A 17,496-nucleotide genomic window follows, 5' to 3' on the forward strand; every position below is an offset into this window, starting at 1 on the left:
GGGAGAGCTTGAGATTGAAGCCTAGCAGAAAACAATAAACTTGAGTAGTATAAATAGTACACTTTTTGTATTTTGCCTTTAGGTGTTTGTAATTCAAATATATAGATCCACGGCTCCATCAGAGACTCTCCTTCCCCCTTCTTAACGTTCGGAAACTTTTGTTAAATCAAACATATCTCTACACCTAGTACTTATACCAGAATTTCTAATGTAGTATCAATTACGGGAAATTAATATAAAACTAATTTAGAAAACAAAAAACAGATTTTCAATGGCTAGAGAGAAATGTGATTAGAGAAAGACATACACTTGACGTCTGCCCCGGTTGCTTCCGACCCAAGAAACAGCACAAGATTTAACAGACGAAGCTTCCAAATTGGCGTCGTAGTTGAGCCTCAACATCAGATGACATGATCTATCCTCCGTATCTTATTTTCTCGAAATTGAGCTTTTCAATTCCATCCATGGCAGCGTTGTCACCGCAACAACTTTCTTCTTCTACTTCTTGCTCTTCTCTCTCATCAACTTCATAACGTCAGTCTCATCATCAATGAAGACGGTGGTGGCGGTTTAGATTCGCGGCGAAATATATTAGAAATCAATTGTAGCCGTCGAGTTGGCCGGTTAGAGCAGAGCATGATGAGGAACCAAAGCTTTTCCTTGGGACTTCGATTGAGAAGCGTTCTCAGAAAAAAAATAACGACTCTAACCAATACTTCAATCTAATAATCAGTTTAAAAGGTGTGTCGTTCCCGTATCAAAAGAGGTCACCGTAAAAAGGTGCGTCGATCAGAGAAGAGGTGCATCAATCTGTTGAAACAATTACATGACGCAAGATTTTGTGATTAAAATAAATCGTGTCCGTTAGATTAAAAGTAGGGATAAACTCAAACGTTAGATCAAACTTTTTTTTCCTATAAAAAAATGCTGATGTCATAGGAAAACAAAATTAGGTTTGCTATTATATATAGATTGGTATATAGTTAGCTACATTCCATCCAAATAGGCAAAACATAGCAACTCTGTTGACTTGCCCAAAACTTCTAACAAATGGAGGATCTTGATCAAACTTTCATCCAAGCACCAGAGCATAGAGCAGATTCCAACTCCATCCCTAACCAACCCGAAGAAATACCCGTGATCGATCTCTCACGTCTCAACGACCCTGAAGATATCCAAAACGTGATCTCGGAGATTGGTGATGCATGTGAAACATGGGGATTTTTCCAGGTGATCAATCATGGTGTGCCTTGCGACGCAAGGAAGCGTGTGGAGGAGACGGTGAAGATATTTTTCGATTTGCCTATGGAAGAGAAGATCAAAGTAAAGAGAGACGAGGTGAATCCAGCAGGGTATCATGATGGAGAACACACGAAGAACGTTAGAGATTGGAAAGAAGTGTTTGATATTTATTTCAAAGATCCAATGGTTATGCCTTCTTCCACAGATCCTGAAGATGAAGGTTTAAGAGTTGTTTACAACAAGTGGCCTCAGTTTCCTTCTGATTTCAGGTAAGTTATTTTAAATACATAAAGTTGTGATTATGAGAGATAACACTAACGTAATCCGGTTAAGTTATTATTTATTTTTATTTTTATTTCTAATGTTTGACCTTAAACATGAAATTATTCTTTAAATGATGAACTTTGTACTAAACTTTATTTATCAAATTATAGGATCAGTCTAACATATATACACATTATAATTTTCTTTTAATTTTGTGACAAAGTTACTTTGGTTTCTTTCTTATTCTTGATTTATTATTCTCTATTTTCGATAAAAAATACAAACTTGAAATCCCAATATGATCAGAACTTCATCACTTTTTCACAACTCTATTGAAGGCACGTGAACGCTATCTTCCAACGCTGCATACGTGATAAGTTACAACTTACACGTAGGACATATCAAACAAGAATTTGGTGAAAAAAACTTATTTTTCAACGGTGTAGGCTAATCTCTTCTCTCTTTTTTGTTTGTCTAATTTGATTCTAGGGAGGCATGTCAGGAATATGCAGGCCACGCTGAAAAACTAGCGTTCAGACTTCTAGAACTCATCTCATTAAGCTTAGGCTTACCAAAAGAGCGTTTTCATGATTACTTCAAAGAACAAATGAGTTTTTTCAGGATAAATCGTTATCCACCATGTCCACGGCCTGACCTAGCTCTAGGTGTAGGCCACCACAAAGACGCAGATGTTATAAGTCTATTGGCTCAAGACGAAGTTGGAGGGCTACAAATTAGTCGCAGATCGGACGGTGTTTGGTTTCCTATTAGACCCGTCCCTAATGCTCTTGTCATCAATATTGGCAATTGTATGGAGGTAAAATTCTTCATATTATATCTCATTTTAAAATATATAAATTTAAATATCGAATTGTAATGACTGTATATACTATTAGGTATGGACAAATGATAAGTATTGGAGTGCAGAACATAGAGTGGTGGTGAACTCAACAAGGGAAAGATACTCAATACCCTTCTTCTTGTTGCCTTCACATAATGTGGAAGTGAAACCATTAGAAGAGCTTCTGAGTCCGGAAAACCCTCCAAGATACAAAGGATATAAATATGGCAAGTTTTATGTCAGCAGAAACAGAAGCGATTTTAAAAAACTTGAGATCCAAAACATTCAGATCGATGACTTTAAAGTTGTAACTTAGTATTACTGGTACTATGTGTAACTTTGTTTTATCAAGCTGTGATCTTATAATGTAAGCCCTGAATGTAATAATGTGTGTGAGACTGAGTCTGTCAGAAACAATAAATTTGATAATGTTTAATGGAAGTTTGCGAGATTTTGATGATGACAACATGAATTTGTAGTGGAATTGACGCTTTGTTAATTTCATGTAATGACATGGTGGATAACTAATACAATTGATAGGTTAAAACCTTAAAACTTCAAAGTTTTAACCCAATATTATGATGAACGGATGGATCATTTCGAAGTTTTAACCTAAAAATGATGATGTACGTACCAATTTTTCTTTCTTAACCAATTAAACTACATATGTTATTGTGTGTGTCTGGTGAGATTGAGTTTATGTCGGAAACAATAATACAAAATGATCTTTTTGACGAGGATTCCGTCTACATACATTTTTTGGTAGGAGGCAGGAGACTCATGTCTCCTACTTTTTATTCAAACACTTAAACAAATTACAACCAAATTTGCCGAGGTCTAGACACCTCATGAAAATCTTCCAACAAAACAGAAACAACACTCCCTTGAACAACCTCAAAGAAATGTAAACCAAAAGGTAAAAAAAACGCATAGTTAGCTAAATCCATCGGCTAGATGATTAACCTCCCTATACACGTGAGAAATTTTAACTGACCCTTGATATTAAGCCATAGCACAGACGTACTAGGAACGACAGAGGATTCGAATCTTGGATCCCTGTCTTGAGAAAACCCGCAACGCTTTCTGAATCAACTTCTACTTCCACTCTACGGATACCACGATCCCAAGCTATACACTGTCCATAGTATACTCCCCACAACTCCGCTAAAGCGACTGAACAAATGCCAATGTTGAGTGCAAAACCTCCCTGCCACATCCCGTTCTCATCTCTCACAACCCCACCAGCAGCCCGGGATTTCCTTTAGATGCCATAGTTGGCTTGTTTTGTTACTCTTTTCTCCCAGTGACCTACCGTGATTAAGATTCCTGACTACAATTCCTAATTAATCTACTGTGAATAAAATAAAACTAATTTTCACAAAAAATCGTATACATTCATTTTATTAAGGGCAAATCTCCAAAATAGCACATTTCTAAGTTTATATCACAAAAATAGCACTCAAAAACTAAAATGACCAAAATAGCACCTTTCTAAGTTTATCCTTTGAAAATTTTAATTTTTTTATTTTTCAAAATTTGAAATCTTATCCCCAAAACCTCATTTCTCAACTCTAAACCCTAAACCCTAAACTCTAAACCCTAAACCCTAAATCCTAAACCCCACCCTTTAACTCTAAACCCTAAGTTTGTGACTTTTGATAAAACATTAAGTGCTATTTTTGTGACTTTTGACCTTGAATGCTAGTTTAAGAACAAAAACTTTAATTTAGTGTTATTTTTGTCTTTTTCTCTTTTATTAATCCGATAATTAATAAAGACTTTTGTCTTTAATTCACACGAAATCTACGTGGCAATAATAGCCTTTGTACTACCAAAGGCAAAGCCAATAATAGCCTTTGTACTACCAAATCAACATAAGAATCACCGCAAAAACCGCCATGGGACGACTCGACGAAGCTTTCATCCAAGCTCCGGAGCACAGACCCATCCATCATCTCACAAACTCCGGTGAATTCATTTTCTCCGACGAGATCCCGACCATCGACCTCTCTTCTCTCCAAGATCCCAATTCCGACAAGACATCGATCGCCACAGAGGTCGGAAAAGCTTGCGAGAGATGGGGAATTTTTCAGGTGATCAACCACGGCTTGCCGTTGGACTTAAGGCGTCGCGTAGAGAACACGGCGGCCGAATTCTTCAACCTAACGGCGGAGGAGAAGAGAAGATTGAAAAGGGACGAAGTGAATCCTAACAACTACGGCGAAAACACGTGGCATGCCTCTCATGGGCTCTTAGAACATATGGTTAGATAATTTTGGTTCTTTGTTTAATTAAGAAGTTTAAAGTGTAAGAAACAATAGTTTAGATGCTCCTTGCAAGTTTCAGTAATAATATTTCTCAGCTATGCATCTTATGCGTTTGGTGCTACGTCCCATCGAGACTACTCTACTGAAATTCATTTCAGTCCCACGATTTAAGTTTAATTACTTAATCATCCCGTTTGACCAAAAAAAAAAATTACTTAATCATCCCGATCTTTGATTTGTTATTTAAGACCCTAAATTCTCTTGTTTCGGGTGACTTTGCTTTCCTAAGGTTTAGTTAGTGATTGTTTGGATTATATATTTTGTAATGGGTAGGTTTGATTTAGTTTGATTGTAGATTAGATTTGAATGATAGGACGATGATTTTGTTTTAGCAACAAGCTATGTTGTTATTTGCAAATATAGCAAACTTAATGACACATAGATTCCACTTTATGTAATAAACAACTGCCAATCATTCGGAATAAAGAAATAAATAATCACTATCATATGCACTTTTTGATGAACACTTTTTGATCTTTTGTATTGAAAACAATTTGATTCCTCATAATAAAGTATCAACTTACATCATGTGATGTTACTGATGTATATTTGTATGTCTATATTAATCAAAATCTTAGCCAGCCTTACACTGCAAAGGGGACATGAAGTTTTGTAAGTATTATATCCACGCAAGTTGGTCAGAATTATTAATAAAATTCCAATCAAAAATAACATCAAATTGTCTTGATGTCCCCGTGTCCTTCACTCCTATTGGTGCAAAATTTTCATCCTGATCCATATCAACCAACCAGTGTATGCTAAGTGTTCGAATGGGAGGCGGTAAAATGAAGGAGGATACGCATGAGCGTGCCAACTGCACTTTGGTTTGCCATTCTAACATTTATGTGTAACATTTACGTTGATTCACTTTTTTTAATAATGGACTGCAAGTGGTTCAAACTTCTGAACAAAAATAAGAACCACCCACTACAGTAATACTCCAAATTCTGAGTGTTTTTGGCAGTTCTTCTCTTTTATCTTTATTTTTAAAATAAATTATATTTTAATTTAAACAATATGTAAAAATGCTAATTTAAACATTAAAATATTTACAATCATATAAATGTCTACAAAAACTCAGTCTTAGACAAAATAAGAACTTATATAATCTAAAAAATTATTCATATTCTAATTTTATGCTTTTATTTATAATTCTAAATTCACGTGTACCAAACCGACTATTTTTTGGCTTTTCAATTCAAGTTTAATTATGAATTTATTTCAATTTGACATATTCAAAATAATTTATTATAAATATTCCAATGAAATTTAAACCTCTAACCTGCTAACTTAAAATCTGAATAGACCCAAACCAAGTCCAAATAGGTACCCGAACGTTCATTCTAATTATATTGGCTATATATATATTGGACATCATACTTTAGTTTCTTAACAATGTGTTATTTTTATATTTTCGAATATTTTAAAATTAATTTATTAGTTAATATTAAAGCTTAAATTATTATACTACTTTATCAAAAACATATTCATCAAAGTTAGATATAAATTTCATTTTACATCCCAATGTATATATATATATATATATGTGTGTGTGTGTGTTTAAAATAATTTTGTATTATATTTAAATTAAAGTTATAATTTTTTTTAATAAATACTTTGAATTATAAAATTAAATAGTAATATAAATTATTTTAAATCTATACCGTATTTTGAACCACTTTTTATCCACTTTCACCATTCATACATATATTTTGGACCACCAGATCCGCTTGATCCACTCTTGTACTGCTAGATCCGTTTGATCCACTCTTGTTCCACTCGATCCGCTAGATCCGCAAACGCTAGATCCGATTTTCCTATTCGAAGCCTAAGAATACATGTATCTTAAATAAAATTATAACTACCATAATTAAATTTCCATGTGCATGAAACATGTTACCATGTAGACGACCTCTTTATATGAATCTTAATCTATACAATAATCATACCAAAATAAAAACTACACAATACGTTTTCTTTTACAATACGTCATTTGTCGACTGCAGGAAAAGTTTATTTTCTAGACTAGGGAATTAGTTTAGCTAATTATCGTAGATGGATATCCTGGTTTTAGTTAATTATTATATAACTGAAATAAATTTCATGATTCAACTGGATATATATTTCTTCGTACGTACAAGTTACAGCCTTTCGTTGCATGCTTGTATCTACAATAATATTGAAAACATAGTTACGTACATATATATATACATATATATAATAAACGTCCTATGCGTTCGGCATGTACTTACACATATGTAAGTATAGAAATGCCCCCCCCAAAGAATATTTGGCTCTTCGGATAAACCAAAGCACAACAAAAGCATCTTCCCAGAAGTAACTAGCGAACCAAATACCACGTGGCATAAAATTAACCAATTACTATTAAATTTTATCATAATCCATAAGAATAATTGTATGTCTCGACGTGAATGTGTATAAATATAACTCGGCTGTTGCAAGTAAGACCTCACAAAGATAAGAGTTCTAGAGACGCGGAAAACATAGAGAGAAGAAACACACATACCTCAAAAGCGAAATACACAAAAGAAAAAGTACATCTTTAGTTTTCTCTTACAAATTAAAGACAATATGGTGTCTCAAAAGCTGGAGATTTGCATCGAATTAGTGAAGACTGCCGTCTTATTTGTATCCACCGTGGCTGAATCAGTAGAAGAAGCTTTCCGTAAGCCTCCGCCGGCGCTTCCGGCAGCTCATGATGGTCGCCGGAACAGTTACGCCGACGTTCCCATTCCTCTTGTTGGATTCATGTGATGAGCTTTTTGTGTTTGTTAAACTTTTTTTCTTGAGTTTTGGCCTCATTTTGGAATGTTGTTGATTTGTGTATAAAAGTACAACCAAATGAATCATGAAGAGTTACAAAACTTTTTGAGTATTAATCGCCTTAACTGTCTTTAAATTGCAGTTACAAAACTTTGTATATTCGTTACTATATAGTAATACTAGGGTCGGCCGGCGGGATTATAAATCAATAATAATTAAATAAGTAGAATAAATATCTAATATAAAGTTATATTATTAAAATTGATATATGAGTGACAATCAATCAAATGCTTTAATGGGTTAAGATTATACTATATATATAGATTATTTGTATGTGCTTATAATATACTGTTAAATTTCTATTTAATATGTGATTTATAATTAAATATTTATAACGGTATACATATGATCACAAAAACATAAGGAAAATAGTTTCCATATAAAGTAATTAATAATATAAATTTTGGTTTTAATAATTGCATTATATTTTTAATAACAATTACCAAGTAATAAAAGGGTGACCATACCTTTGTTTTTGTATTAATAGATATAATACATATAATCAGAATATGCGAACGATCATGTTTTACTTAACTATTTTATGGGTGTAGAATTTTCGTTTTCGTAAAATATTACTATTACATTTTTTTTATGCGTATATATTTATGCTTGATTTTTCCACGGATGATGATGATGATGATAAGCCAGATGTCAAGAAAGGACAAGGAAAGTCTGCATCCGGCGATGGCGTTTGTGAGGCATCAAAGAATGCTGTAAAGGATCCAGTTCGTAATGCGCATAAGAAGGCGCGTGTTGCTTGAGACGAACTGTCGATGATTATGTTTTTGTGTTTTGAGTTTTAATAATGTTTCGAATTTTATCTATTTTGTTGTCTTATCTATCTATGTTTTGGAATTCTCCTTTTGTGTCTTTTTTTTGTCTTTTCCTTTGTGGATTTATGTGTTTCAGTGATCAACCTGTCTATTTTCTTATTATAAATGAGTGATTTATCTTTATAGAAACATAAACTGTTGTTATATATAAAATTAAAAATCAACTTATAGACTATAAGGACTACGAAATTTATCAATCTCTGGACCCCAATAATACGTGTACGAATACAGTATTCTGATCAGTTGAGAGCAATCCCTTTTTACGATGACCAACCGTATAACTTAAATTTCAGAATATCCATTATATTAAAATATTTACTATATATTCCTGATCCATACATTTCCTATTACCACACGTCCTTACATTTGAATATCTTGCCTTCCAAGCTATAACAAATCCTGCCAAAACAAAATCTCATCTTCACGTTTACGCGTAGCATAACGTTTGATAATTGAATTGAGAAATTTGAAGCCGGTTTTGGTCTCCGTTTCTCTATTAAATCAGACCCCCCGGTTCTCTCAAAATCATTAATAGATTACGACAACACCAACACTAAAATTTCAGTCTTTGTAGTTATAAGATTAAAATAATCACAATCATATTAAAGCACAACTTAGAAAAATAGGATGGTTATTGCAAATTTGTTAAAAATTATTCACACAAATATCTTTATCATCATATCAAATTATGCTTTTAAGTAATACACATAGTGTATTGTGTTAGTTAGTTTCTTCATGTCCATAGCGTAAAAAAAATAAGTTTGCATCTCTTTGTCTTTCCGTATGTATGATTTAGTCTCAATGATACTAATCAGGCATATTGCAGCAGTATTTTTATTGCAATATCCTTAACGTTGTGAGACAAAATCTTGAGTAATGGTGAGCAAAGCACATGGAAAAGATCCTGATTCTGAATAAATGTGTTGGGTTAATCAGAATCAGGATCTTTTCCATGTGCTTTGCTCACCATTACTCAAGATTTTGTCTCACAACGTTAAGGATATTGCAATAAAAATACTGCTGCAATATGCCTGATTAGTATCATTGAGACTAAATCATACATACGGAAAGACAAAGAGATGCAAACTTATTTTTTTTACGCTATGGACATGAAGAAACTAACTAACACAATACACTATGTGTATTACTTAAAAGCATAATTTGATATGATGATAAAGATATTTGTGTGAATAATTTTTAACAAATTTGCAATAACCATCCTATTTTTCTAAGTTGTGCTTTAATATGATTGTGATTATTTTAATCTTATAACTACAAAGACTGAAATTTTAGTGTTGGTGTTGTCGTAATCTATTAATGATTTTGAGAGAACCGGGGGGTCTGATTTAATAGAGAAACGGAGACCAAAACCGGCTTCAAATTTCTCAATTCAATTATCAAACGTTATGCTACGCGTAAACGTGAAGATGAGATTTTGTTTTGGCAGGATTTGTTATAGCTTGGAAGGCAAGATATTCAAATGTAAGGACGTGTGGTAATAGGAAATGTATGGATCAGGAATATATAGTAAATATTTTAATATAATGGATATTCTGAAATTTAAGTTATACGGTTTGTCATCGTAAAAAGTGATTGCTCTCAACTGATCAGAATACTGTATTCGTACACGTATTATTGGGGTCCAGAGATTGATAAATTTCGTAGTCCTTATAGTCTATAAGTTGATTTTTAATTTTATATATAACAACAGTTTATGTTTCTATAAAGATAAATCACTCATTTATAATAAGAAAATAGACAGGTTGATCACTGAAACACATAAATCCACAAAGGAAGAGACAAAAAAAAGACACAAAAGGAGAATTCCAAAACATAGATAGATAAGACAACAAAATAGATAAAATTCGAAACATTATTAAAACTCAAAACACAAAAACATAATCATCGACAGTTCGTCTCAAGCAACACTCACCTTCTTATGCGCATTACGAACTGGATCCTTTCCAGCATTCTTTGATGCCTCACAAACGCCATCGCCGGATGCAGACTTTCCTTGTCCTTTCTTGACATCTGGCTTATCATCATCATCATCATCCCCTACCTGAAACATTCAGATCATTATATATATTAGTAAGTCAATAGAGAAACAACATAATACACATTCAACTCACATTATCGACAAAGTCAGGGGCTGGAACGCGCTCAATCTCATTGATGATGCGAGAGACGGTGAATGATTGATGATTGACAGTGAAGTTGTACGCTGTGACTCTAACTTGAAAAGTGTAAGTCTTGCCATCCATATCAGCAATGAACGGAGGCATAATAGAGTCTTCAGGATTGACACCTTCTTCAGCCTTGTCATCAGATGGAACCAACATGTTAATCAGTAACCGTAATGTGATACCAATGTACTAAGTCAGACGTATATCTTACCAACATCTGACCAGCCTCACTTGCTCTGAGATTGTGTAACTTCTTCATCACACCATCGAAACAGACGAATGTCCCTTCGGCGGTTTCATCCGCTACCACCATCTCGACACGATAACTAAAGAGAACAACGAATTTGAAGCGTGATTATTGAGATGTATGCTTATAAAAATGGAGATATCTACAACCGCATACAAAATTTGCAACATACCGTAGAGATCCAACAGCGTGAGAATTATTGCATCGCGCACACTCGAACGCAGCGACAGAGCGCTGCAACTTCCTACTGCATTTAGAGCATGCAACATAACACCACCCCTTGTCCGCGTCAACGCTCGAGACCCTTCCAGTGCATAAGAAATCGATTTCCTACATTTTAAACATCAATATCACAGTCAGACACACGTCTATAAAAATCCTCTATATATAATTTCAGTGTCTTTGTTAGAACATATTACCTGTGATGGAGCAGTGATGACAAAATTGTTTAGCTCGGCGATTGTCATAGACTCGACCTTTGCATATGCCCTCAGTAGTGGTGCAGCAGGTGTAAGACCAGTGTCCCTAGCCACCAATCTGTACAGAATATAAGATGATTATTATCCTAAACTTGTATACACTTCCACGTCAAATACACTCGATCTTACCTATAGAAGAAAGATTCTCTTGCATTGGTTTCCTTATCAAAATAAACATGCGTCCCTGATGTTGCGTTGAGAAACAAATGACCTACACAACACAAAATAAATAAATCTATTAATATAAAGGAAAATATGATATTACAAAATATCACTTGATATTACACAAGAATAGATCAACAAAATACCTCCAATCATCTTCGGATTGATGTTCGTGGCAACAATCACCTTTGGATCATCACGCATGCCTTCAAGCTTTTTGTGAAACAAAACAGCTTGACAGTCGAATAGGCTAAGTGTAACAGACACATCACTACAGATTTGCAGCACCAATTATTGTACATAAAATAGTCAAATAATTATAAGAAACCAAGAGGAGCTTAAAAAACAAAGTAAAACTTACTTTTCCAGTTTGACCGTCACCATGACACGATTTTTTTATCCTCCGGAGGTTCACTCACGGTGCTCTTCACCGCACTGATCTCACCTATGATATCTACGAAATTGGAGATTGGTATTAGTATTATACATGGATAAACCGACATCTTTATAAAGAACACAAATCCAATACGCCAAAGCAGACAACCTAGATATAAAATCATGTCTGTACCTGGAAGCTGATTGTTCGTGTTAGCCAATCCAACCAGCTCGGTCTGGTTACGGAACCGAAATCCTTCTTCAGGTAAGGGAGATACCGGATCGGTTCGGTAAGCTTGAAGTTCTGAGCACATCGAGCCACGACAAAGCCGGAGATGGAATACATGGTTCCGGCGGAGAGCCTTTCACGGAATGTTGAAAGCCGGTTAGCGTTGCTGGTGGCTTGCATTATAGTCGCCTGAAAAGAGATAAGATATAAACAGTGAGTACATAACCGTACACATATCTACTAAAAGGTTGAAGAAGTGATCTTACATTCACGTCCATAAGGAGCATGTCGACCCACATCAGCTCACCGCCGCGTTTGACATTCCTCACCTCCCAGAACCGCAGCAGACGCGCCTCGACGACGGAAGAGCACTTGCCGGTCTTCAAGTCAGACAAAAAAAATGTTTGGAATAGCCATAAGAACACAAATCAGAAAATTTCAAGAGATAGAAAAGATGATGAGTTACAAGTGAGAAGACTCACATATTTATACAGATCCACACCCATAGGAGATACGAACGGTGCATTGAAGACTCGTAGTGGGCGCATTGATTAAGACGATGCAACAACTCCGGCCGTTACAGCCAGTGAAAGCAGCTCAAGCATCACGCGTAGCCGTCGCAGTAAGGGAGAGACGATGCGTAGACTCTCGTTCGAGCTATTAGGGTTAGAAGCACATATCCTCTGGGCCGGATGCAGGCAGATTAATCAGAGCCCATGACGTAAAGGCCGAACGAAACCCATCTCGCGTTTAATGAAACGATGAGTATCGGATGCACACAACACGTGTCGCAAGGAGGAAGAATGATTTATCTAGGTGTCATCCTACGTGGGTGAAAGAGAAGAGATTAAACAGTCTTTTATATATAAAGAAGATGTATTATGCCTTACATTATTACTAATTTATTATTGACAATTTTTCAAAAAAAAAAAAAAGAACTCTATCCATTGCAAGTAGAGAATGAGAACAAATAATTAAAGTTTTACAGAGAAATTATCACTTTCTGTGTTGTCAAAAAGAGTCACTGGAGAAGCAATGCGGGGAATCAATATTTAGGTGCGTGAATTTGGTTTCTAGAAAACATGTCTTCAAAACTTTAGAACTACTGAATTTGAATCGTGAGCATGTTCTTGACACGAATTAGGTCTCAGATGAAATATATATCCATGTTCAAGTTAATAGATTTGTGGATTTAATTCCTTTCAATTTAAATTTACATATTAATTTTGTTTTTTATAAGATTGATTTCATCTAGTTTTTCAGGGAACAATAAATTTTGATTCATTAGATTTAACCTTCTCATGATCCATATTCCATAATGGCAGGCAGGCTAATTCAAGTGGCCGACTTACTTTGATTAGTTTTATGAAATAATTTAGTTGGAGTTGCAAATGTTGAAAAGTCAAACCAAATACAGAGTGATGATCACACGAAAATATAAATACTCACACCATGATGGCTTGTGCAACATAAGAATAGTAGACTTGATAACCAACGATTAGGGCTCGCAACAACATGTTGAATCAAATGTCAAATATTTTCAAGCAATTTCTCAAAAGAAAAAAAAAATTTCAAGCCAACTTCTTAGCCAAAGATAAAAGACGGTCACCAAGATCCAACGGCTTGGAAATCATGACCATATGATCAGAATCCTGAATATGCTCCACGTGGTTAGGAGGATTGTTCTTGATCATCCAGAGCTGGAACTCTTTCATCAATGTTTTGTCTTTCTCGGACACTACAAAGATCCGGTTTACCGATCCGTATCTCTCGCGTGTGAGCACAAGACTTGTGTCTGTATCTTCGTTGCTGAATAAACGTTGTGGACGAACCAATGCACCCGCCAATTCAACGTCCTTCAAATAATACATTGTGGGAGTCCAAAAGTGAAAATGAAATAATTATTTCCAGTTATGTGATAAATTTTGTGCTTACCTCTCTAGGACTCAGGTCATACATATTTAATGAAAGGAAAAGTGGGCCTCCAATGGAAAGTGTAGGTGGTTTATTAGGCCCATCTCCAAATATAAACTTCATGTCTAGTAGTGGAGCTTGCCACCTCACCAACTTACAGAAAGTTTAAGTGTTACACGGTGATTATTAATTTTGAAACTATGTAAACGATTATTGTTACGCTAAAAGTGAAAATATGTAATTAGTAGCATACCCCTTTAGAAAGAAACGTGAAATTGAAGGTTGGGCCAGGCATTAGGGCAGTAACGAAAATAGCCATATGAACCTTATCATGGAATAACTCCATGGCCTTGGAAATAGCAAGCCCACCAAAACTATGTGCCACCAGAATCACCTTCTCATCCATGTTTAGACTATTCATTAGGTCCATCAGTGGCTCAATATACTCGTTGATCGACAAGAGAGTTTCAGCACGACTTAGATCGATCCCGGATGCAGCTAAGTCGACTGCAGTTACGTTGTGTCCTTGAGATTTCAATATTGGTATGAGTTTATACCAACACCAAGCGCCGTGACCGGCCCCATGAACCAGCACGAAATGGGCATGGCCGTGTTGTGGTGTGGCGGAGATAGGATGGTAGTATAGACTGATCAAGAATGTAACAAGAATCAGGGCTAAGTATTTGTTGGTTTGGCTCTCCATTATTTTCAAGTTATTGGGAGGATGTGATGAACATATATTGCCTTTACAAAACAGTTATATAGTAGAACTAAATAACAAGGTGTTGACAAATTGAACAATTCTTATGTTTATGTCATCACAAGTATATTACTTGATAATTCTTAAAAGGAATTATAGAAACAGATACAGTGTACTAGCTGAAATCATTTTTTTGATATCCTTGAAAATTTTCTTTTAGTGCTATACTACTAATAAAGACTCTGTCTTAACAATTTTTTTCCAGCAATTCGTATATCTAAACGGATTTTGACGTTTTATTTTATAAGTTTACTTTATCCCATCTTTTTTATAAGAAACATCATGCTTACAAAAGAAACAGCCCATAGTATCAGCAATTATAGGACAAAATATTTGTATTTGTTTTAGCGTATTTGAAAGTGCAAAACGTAAACGCCAACAAGAAGAAACATGTTCACAACACGAAAAAAGAGTTTCTTACCATTTTTCCAATGTGTAAAAATTATCGGTCGTTTAAAATTTGAATGTGGTAAAAAAAACAAAACTTCTAAAGGCGTTGTCAAGGAATTCTAAATCATTAAAAACGTTAGTCTATATAATTTTCGTTTTGTCAAAATAGAAAAGGAAAAATTGGTGGTTTCTGCTAATTTTTCTTTAGGTCTTTTTTGCCCACGCCAAGTATCTATTGAAATCATCGAGTCATTTCTAAAGTATTTCATCACCATATGACCCAGAACAATGGAGAAGCCTTATGGCTCCTTCTCCTCTTCTTCTTCATTTTTTTTGGCATTATACATTCTGTTACCGTTCTCATTATGAAGAAGATTTGGTTCTAACCAGACGCCAATTTTGGCTTTATGATCTTTGTGACGATATGGTTTATTAAGTCAATTTAGACCTCAAATTTGCTAATAACTGACTTAAAGAGCTTATATATATATATCTCTCTTCAAGCCTGAAAAGCAATGTATTTTGATCTCTTCAACACATCAGCTAACTGAATTGGTTGTCCAAACGTGTGTTTTTACAAATGTGTGTGCTCTCCACCGGCATTTTATGAGCCACACATAATGGCTATGGCGGAAAATTGATATGAGCCATGCAAACATAGCCAAGTATTTGCCTCCCGAACTAGGTTTGTTGACTATTGTCTGTTTGTTTCAAGCTAATTCCAATAGATTTTTTTGGTTGTTAGTTCCACAGATTTGGCAGAGTTATCCCGAAAAAAACTTTTCAAAACTGGCATTGATGAAAAATTTTGACTTGAGCAACAACAATTTTGTTAGTCTGTTTCTGGCAGTTGCCCTTTCTGGGCCATCTTTGCAATTCCTTGACATACGATACAATGGTTTTGAAGGAAACTGTGAGACTACTGAAACACCAACAAAATCAAATCAATCACCAGTGCTTGGCTCAACTCCTGCTCCAACACTTATCTACAAACCAAATAATGCTCCAACTCAGGGTCTGACTGTTTCAAACGCAGCGGTTGCGGTCGTGGGAGTCTGCGGATGCGGGTGGTTGCGGTTTCTACCGGTTTTAAGATATTTATATGACTGGTTATGCGGTTAGAAATTGGTGCGTTTGCGGGATACTTATAACTGGTTAACTACCAAATACAACAGCGGTTAAATAATAAATTAACAATATTTATATTTTATATAATTATAAAAATATCAAAAATCATAATATTATAATAAATATGAAAATCATATTTAGAAAGTTATAGTTTTAAATTTTTAAAAATTATAGAAAATATTTTTATTTTAAAATTTTATAATATTAAATAAAATATAATAGATATATTTTAGTATTTTTATAATTTCAATTTAAAATTTTTATTGAATATTTTTATTTTTGTATTTATATGGTTTTTGAAAAAAAGAAAAAAAATTATCCTCCCGCAACCGCAAACGCTAGCTGGAACCCGCTTTTGATTTTAATAGGTTCGGAACGGTTTGAATCGATTTGTAGCGGTTTGTATGATTGTTTCGAAACGCTGTCAACCGCTACCAACCGCCAAAGCTGCGTTTACGGGTGGTAGCGGGGAAACCAGTCAGGCTCTCGGTGACGGAACTAGTTATGTCTTAGTGGAATCAACTGACCCCTATGATTTTTTTTTAATTTTGGTTTATATGTTAATTTTTTTTTCTTTTTTAATGTTTTCAGTAGGGCTTTACCCCGAAGGAAGCCCTTCCAGAAATTCTCGGAGGCCATAGACAAGCTTAAGGCCTAAGAGAGGGTTTGGAAATAGTTTATTGCTGGTTGTTTATATGTTAATTTAGTAAGTATAGAATGGAAAATTTGGCTAATTTTGATGCAATTGACCCTCATGTTTAATGTTGAAATCTTAATTTTGCACCTCTTCTATTATTGTTAGATAGATATATTGATATTAACCCCGGTGAACAAAACTTCTAGCTCCGCCACTGTTCCAACCCCACTTTCCCAACTAGATATATAAGTAAATTCTACCAGAAGAACAAGTCGAAGCACCATCATCGTTAATACAAGAATTTGAAACCACGTAATAAATGCATAAACATAAAAAAAAAAAAAAATAATGATGGTGGAGATTCATCCTCTCACCAACATTGGATTTAAATATGCATCACCTTTCACCACCACCAATGTTCCCTTGCTACTAAACCAACCAACACATTTGTACTTATGGTCGTTGTAATTTGTAAGTAGATAATTTTTAGAAGTGATGTAAACATAATGTTAATGAATAAGTGAAAATGTTATACCGTATTTTGGAAAAATAATTAACTGATATATAAAAAGTTAGTATCATACTTATTGTCAATTGGTTTTAAATTATAAGCCCATAATAAACATGAATGTAATATG

At 34.6% G+C, this 17,496-nt stretch overlaps 5 protein-coding genes across 5 annotated transcripts; 3 read left to right on the forward strand and 2 right to left on the reverse strand.

The window, feature by feature from the left end:
- The first annotated feature begins 996 nt into the window (after nt 1–996).
- LOC106292964 (flavonol synthase/flavanone 3-hydroxylase) lies at nt 997–2,798 on the forward strand. The gene is made up of 3 exons (XM_013728637.1): nt 997–1,511; nt 1,996–2,323; nt 2,403–2,798. The coding sequence occupies exons 1-3, from the start codon at nt 1,051–1,053 to the stop codon at nt 2,661–2,663; spliced, it is 1,050 nt and encodes a 349-aa protein (XP_013584091.1). The 5' UTR covers nt 997–1,050; the 3' UTR covers nt 2,664–2,798.
- Nucleotides 2,799–4,245: 1,447 nt separating this feature from the next.
- Nucleotides 4,246–4,620, forward strand: LOC106345138 (flavanone 3-dioxygenase). The gene has a single exon (XM_013784394.1). It carries the CDS (start codon nt 4,246–4,248, stop codon nt 4,618–4,620), a length of 375 nt encoding a protein of 124 aa, XP_013639848.1.
- Nucleotides 4,621–7,151: 2,531 nt separating this feature from the next.
- LOC106295254 lies at nt 7,152–7,667 on the forward strand. Its single transcript, XM_013731107.1, has one exon. The coding sequence runs from the start codon at nt 7,267–7,269 to the stop codon at nt 7,447–7,449; it is 183 nt and encodes a 60-aa protein (XP_013586561.1). The 5' UTR covers nt 7,152–7,266; the 3' UTR covers nt 7,450–7,667.
- A 2,602-nt stretch (nt 7,668–10,269) lies between these two features.
- LOC106345139 lies at nt 10,270–12,577 on the reverse strand. The gene is made up of 11 exons (XM_013784395.1): nt 12,512–12,577; nt 12,296–12,409; nt 11,994–12,218; nt 11,807–11,928; nt 11,572–11,696; nt 11,393–11,474; nt 11,204–11,321; nt 10,957–11,114; nt 10,749–10,863; nt 10,484–10,669; nt 10,270–10,413 (listed from the first exon to the last, which is right to left on the reverse strand). Exons 1-11 carry the CDS (start codon nt 12,575–12,577, stop codon nt 10,270–10,272), a joined length of 1,455 nt encoding a protein of 484 aa, XP_013639849.1.
- An 817-nt stretch (nt 12,578–13,394) lies between these two features.
- Nucleotides 13,395–14,686, reverse strand: LOC106295253 (methylesterase 3-like). Its single transcript, XM_013731106.1, has 3 exons — nt 14,197–14,686; nt 13,965–14,096; nt 13,395–13,885 (listed from the first exon to the last, which is right to left on the reverse strand). Exons 1-3 carry the CDS (start codon nt 14,644–14,646, stop codon nt 13,601–13,603), a joined length of 867 nt encoding a protein of 288 aa, XP_013586560.1. The 5' UTR covers nt 14,647–14,686; the 3' UTR covers nt 13,395–13,600.
- Between the last annotated feature and the right edge of the window lie 2,810 nt (nt 14,687–17,496).

Source organism: Brassica oleracea, chromosome C5 (genome assembly GCF_000695525.1).
Source record: "Brassica oleracea var. oleracea cultivar TO1000 chromosome C5, BOL, whole genome shotgun sequence".
In the NCBI taxonomy this organism is placed as follows: Eukaryota; Viridiplantae; Streptophyta; class Magnoliopsida; order Brassicales; family Brassicaceae; genus Brassica; species Brassica oleracea.

What these genes read in the sequence shown, in the direction of transcription:
- LOC106292964 (XM_013728637.1), top strand. Translation starts at nt 1,051, where the DNA reads ATGGAGGATCTTGATCAAACTTTCATCCAAGCACCAGAGCATAGAGCA. An exon ending in CAGTTTCCTTCTGATTTCAG is followed by an intron (nt 1,512 to 1,995) that starts GTAAGTTATTTT and finishes ATTTGATTCTAG; the next exon opens with GGAGGCATGTCAGGAATATG. An exon ending in ATATTGGCAATTGTATGGAG is followed by an intron (nt 2,324 to 2,402) that starts GTAAAATTCTTC and finishes ATATACTATTAG; the next exon opens with GTATGGACAAATGATAAGTA.
- LOC106345139 (XM_013784395.1), bottom strand. Translation starts at nt 12,577, where the DNA reads ATGCGCCCACTACGAGTCTTCAATGCACCGTTCGTATCTCCTATGGGT. An exon ending in TCATCACTGCTCCATCACAG is followed by an intron (nt 11,115 to 11,203) that starts GTAATATGTTCT and finishes TTTAAAATGTAG; the next exon opens with GAAATCGATTTCTTATGCAC. An exon ending in CCCCTGACTTTGTCGATAAT is followed by an intron (nt 10,414 to 10,483) that starts GTGAGTTGAATG and finishes TGAATGTTTCAG; the next exon opens with GTAGGGGATGATGATGATGA.
- LOC106295254 (XM_013731107.1), top strand. Translation starts at nt 7,267, where the DNA reads ATGGTGTCTCAAAAGCTGGAGATTTGCATCGAATTAGTGAAGACTGCC.
- LOC106295253 (XM_013731106.1), bottom strand. Translation starts at nt 14,646, where the DNA reads ATGGAGAGCCAAACCAACAAATACTTAGCCCTGATTCTTGTTACATTC. An exon ending in TCACGTTTCTTTCTAAAGGG is followed by an intron (nt 14,097 to 14,196) that starts GTATGCTACTAA and finishes ACTTTCTGTAAG; the next exon opens with TTGGTGAGGTGGCAAGCTCC. An exon ending in ATGACCTGAGTCCTAGAGAG is followed by an intron (nt 13,886 to 13,964) that starts GTAAGCACAAAA and finishes TATTATTTGAAG; the next exon opens with GACGTTGAATTGGCGGGTGC.
- LOC106345138 (XM_013784394.1), top strand. Translation starts at nt 4,246, where the DNA reads ATGGGACGACTCGACGAAGCTTTCATCCAAGCTCCGGAGCACAGACCC.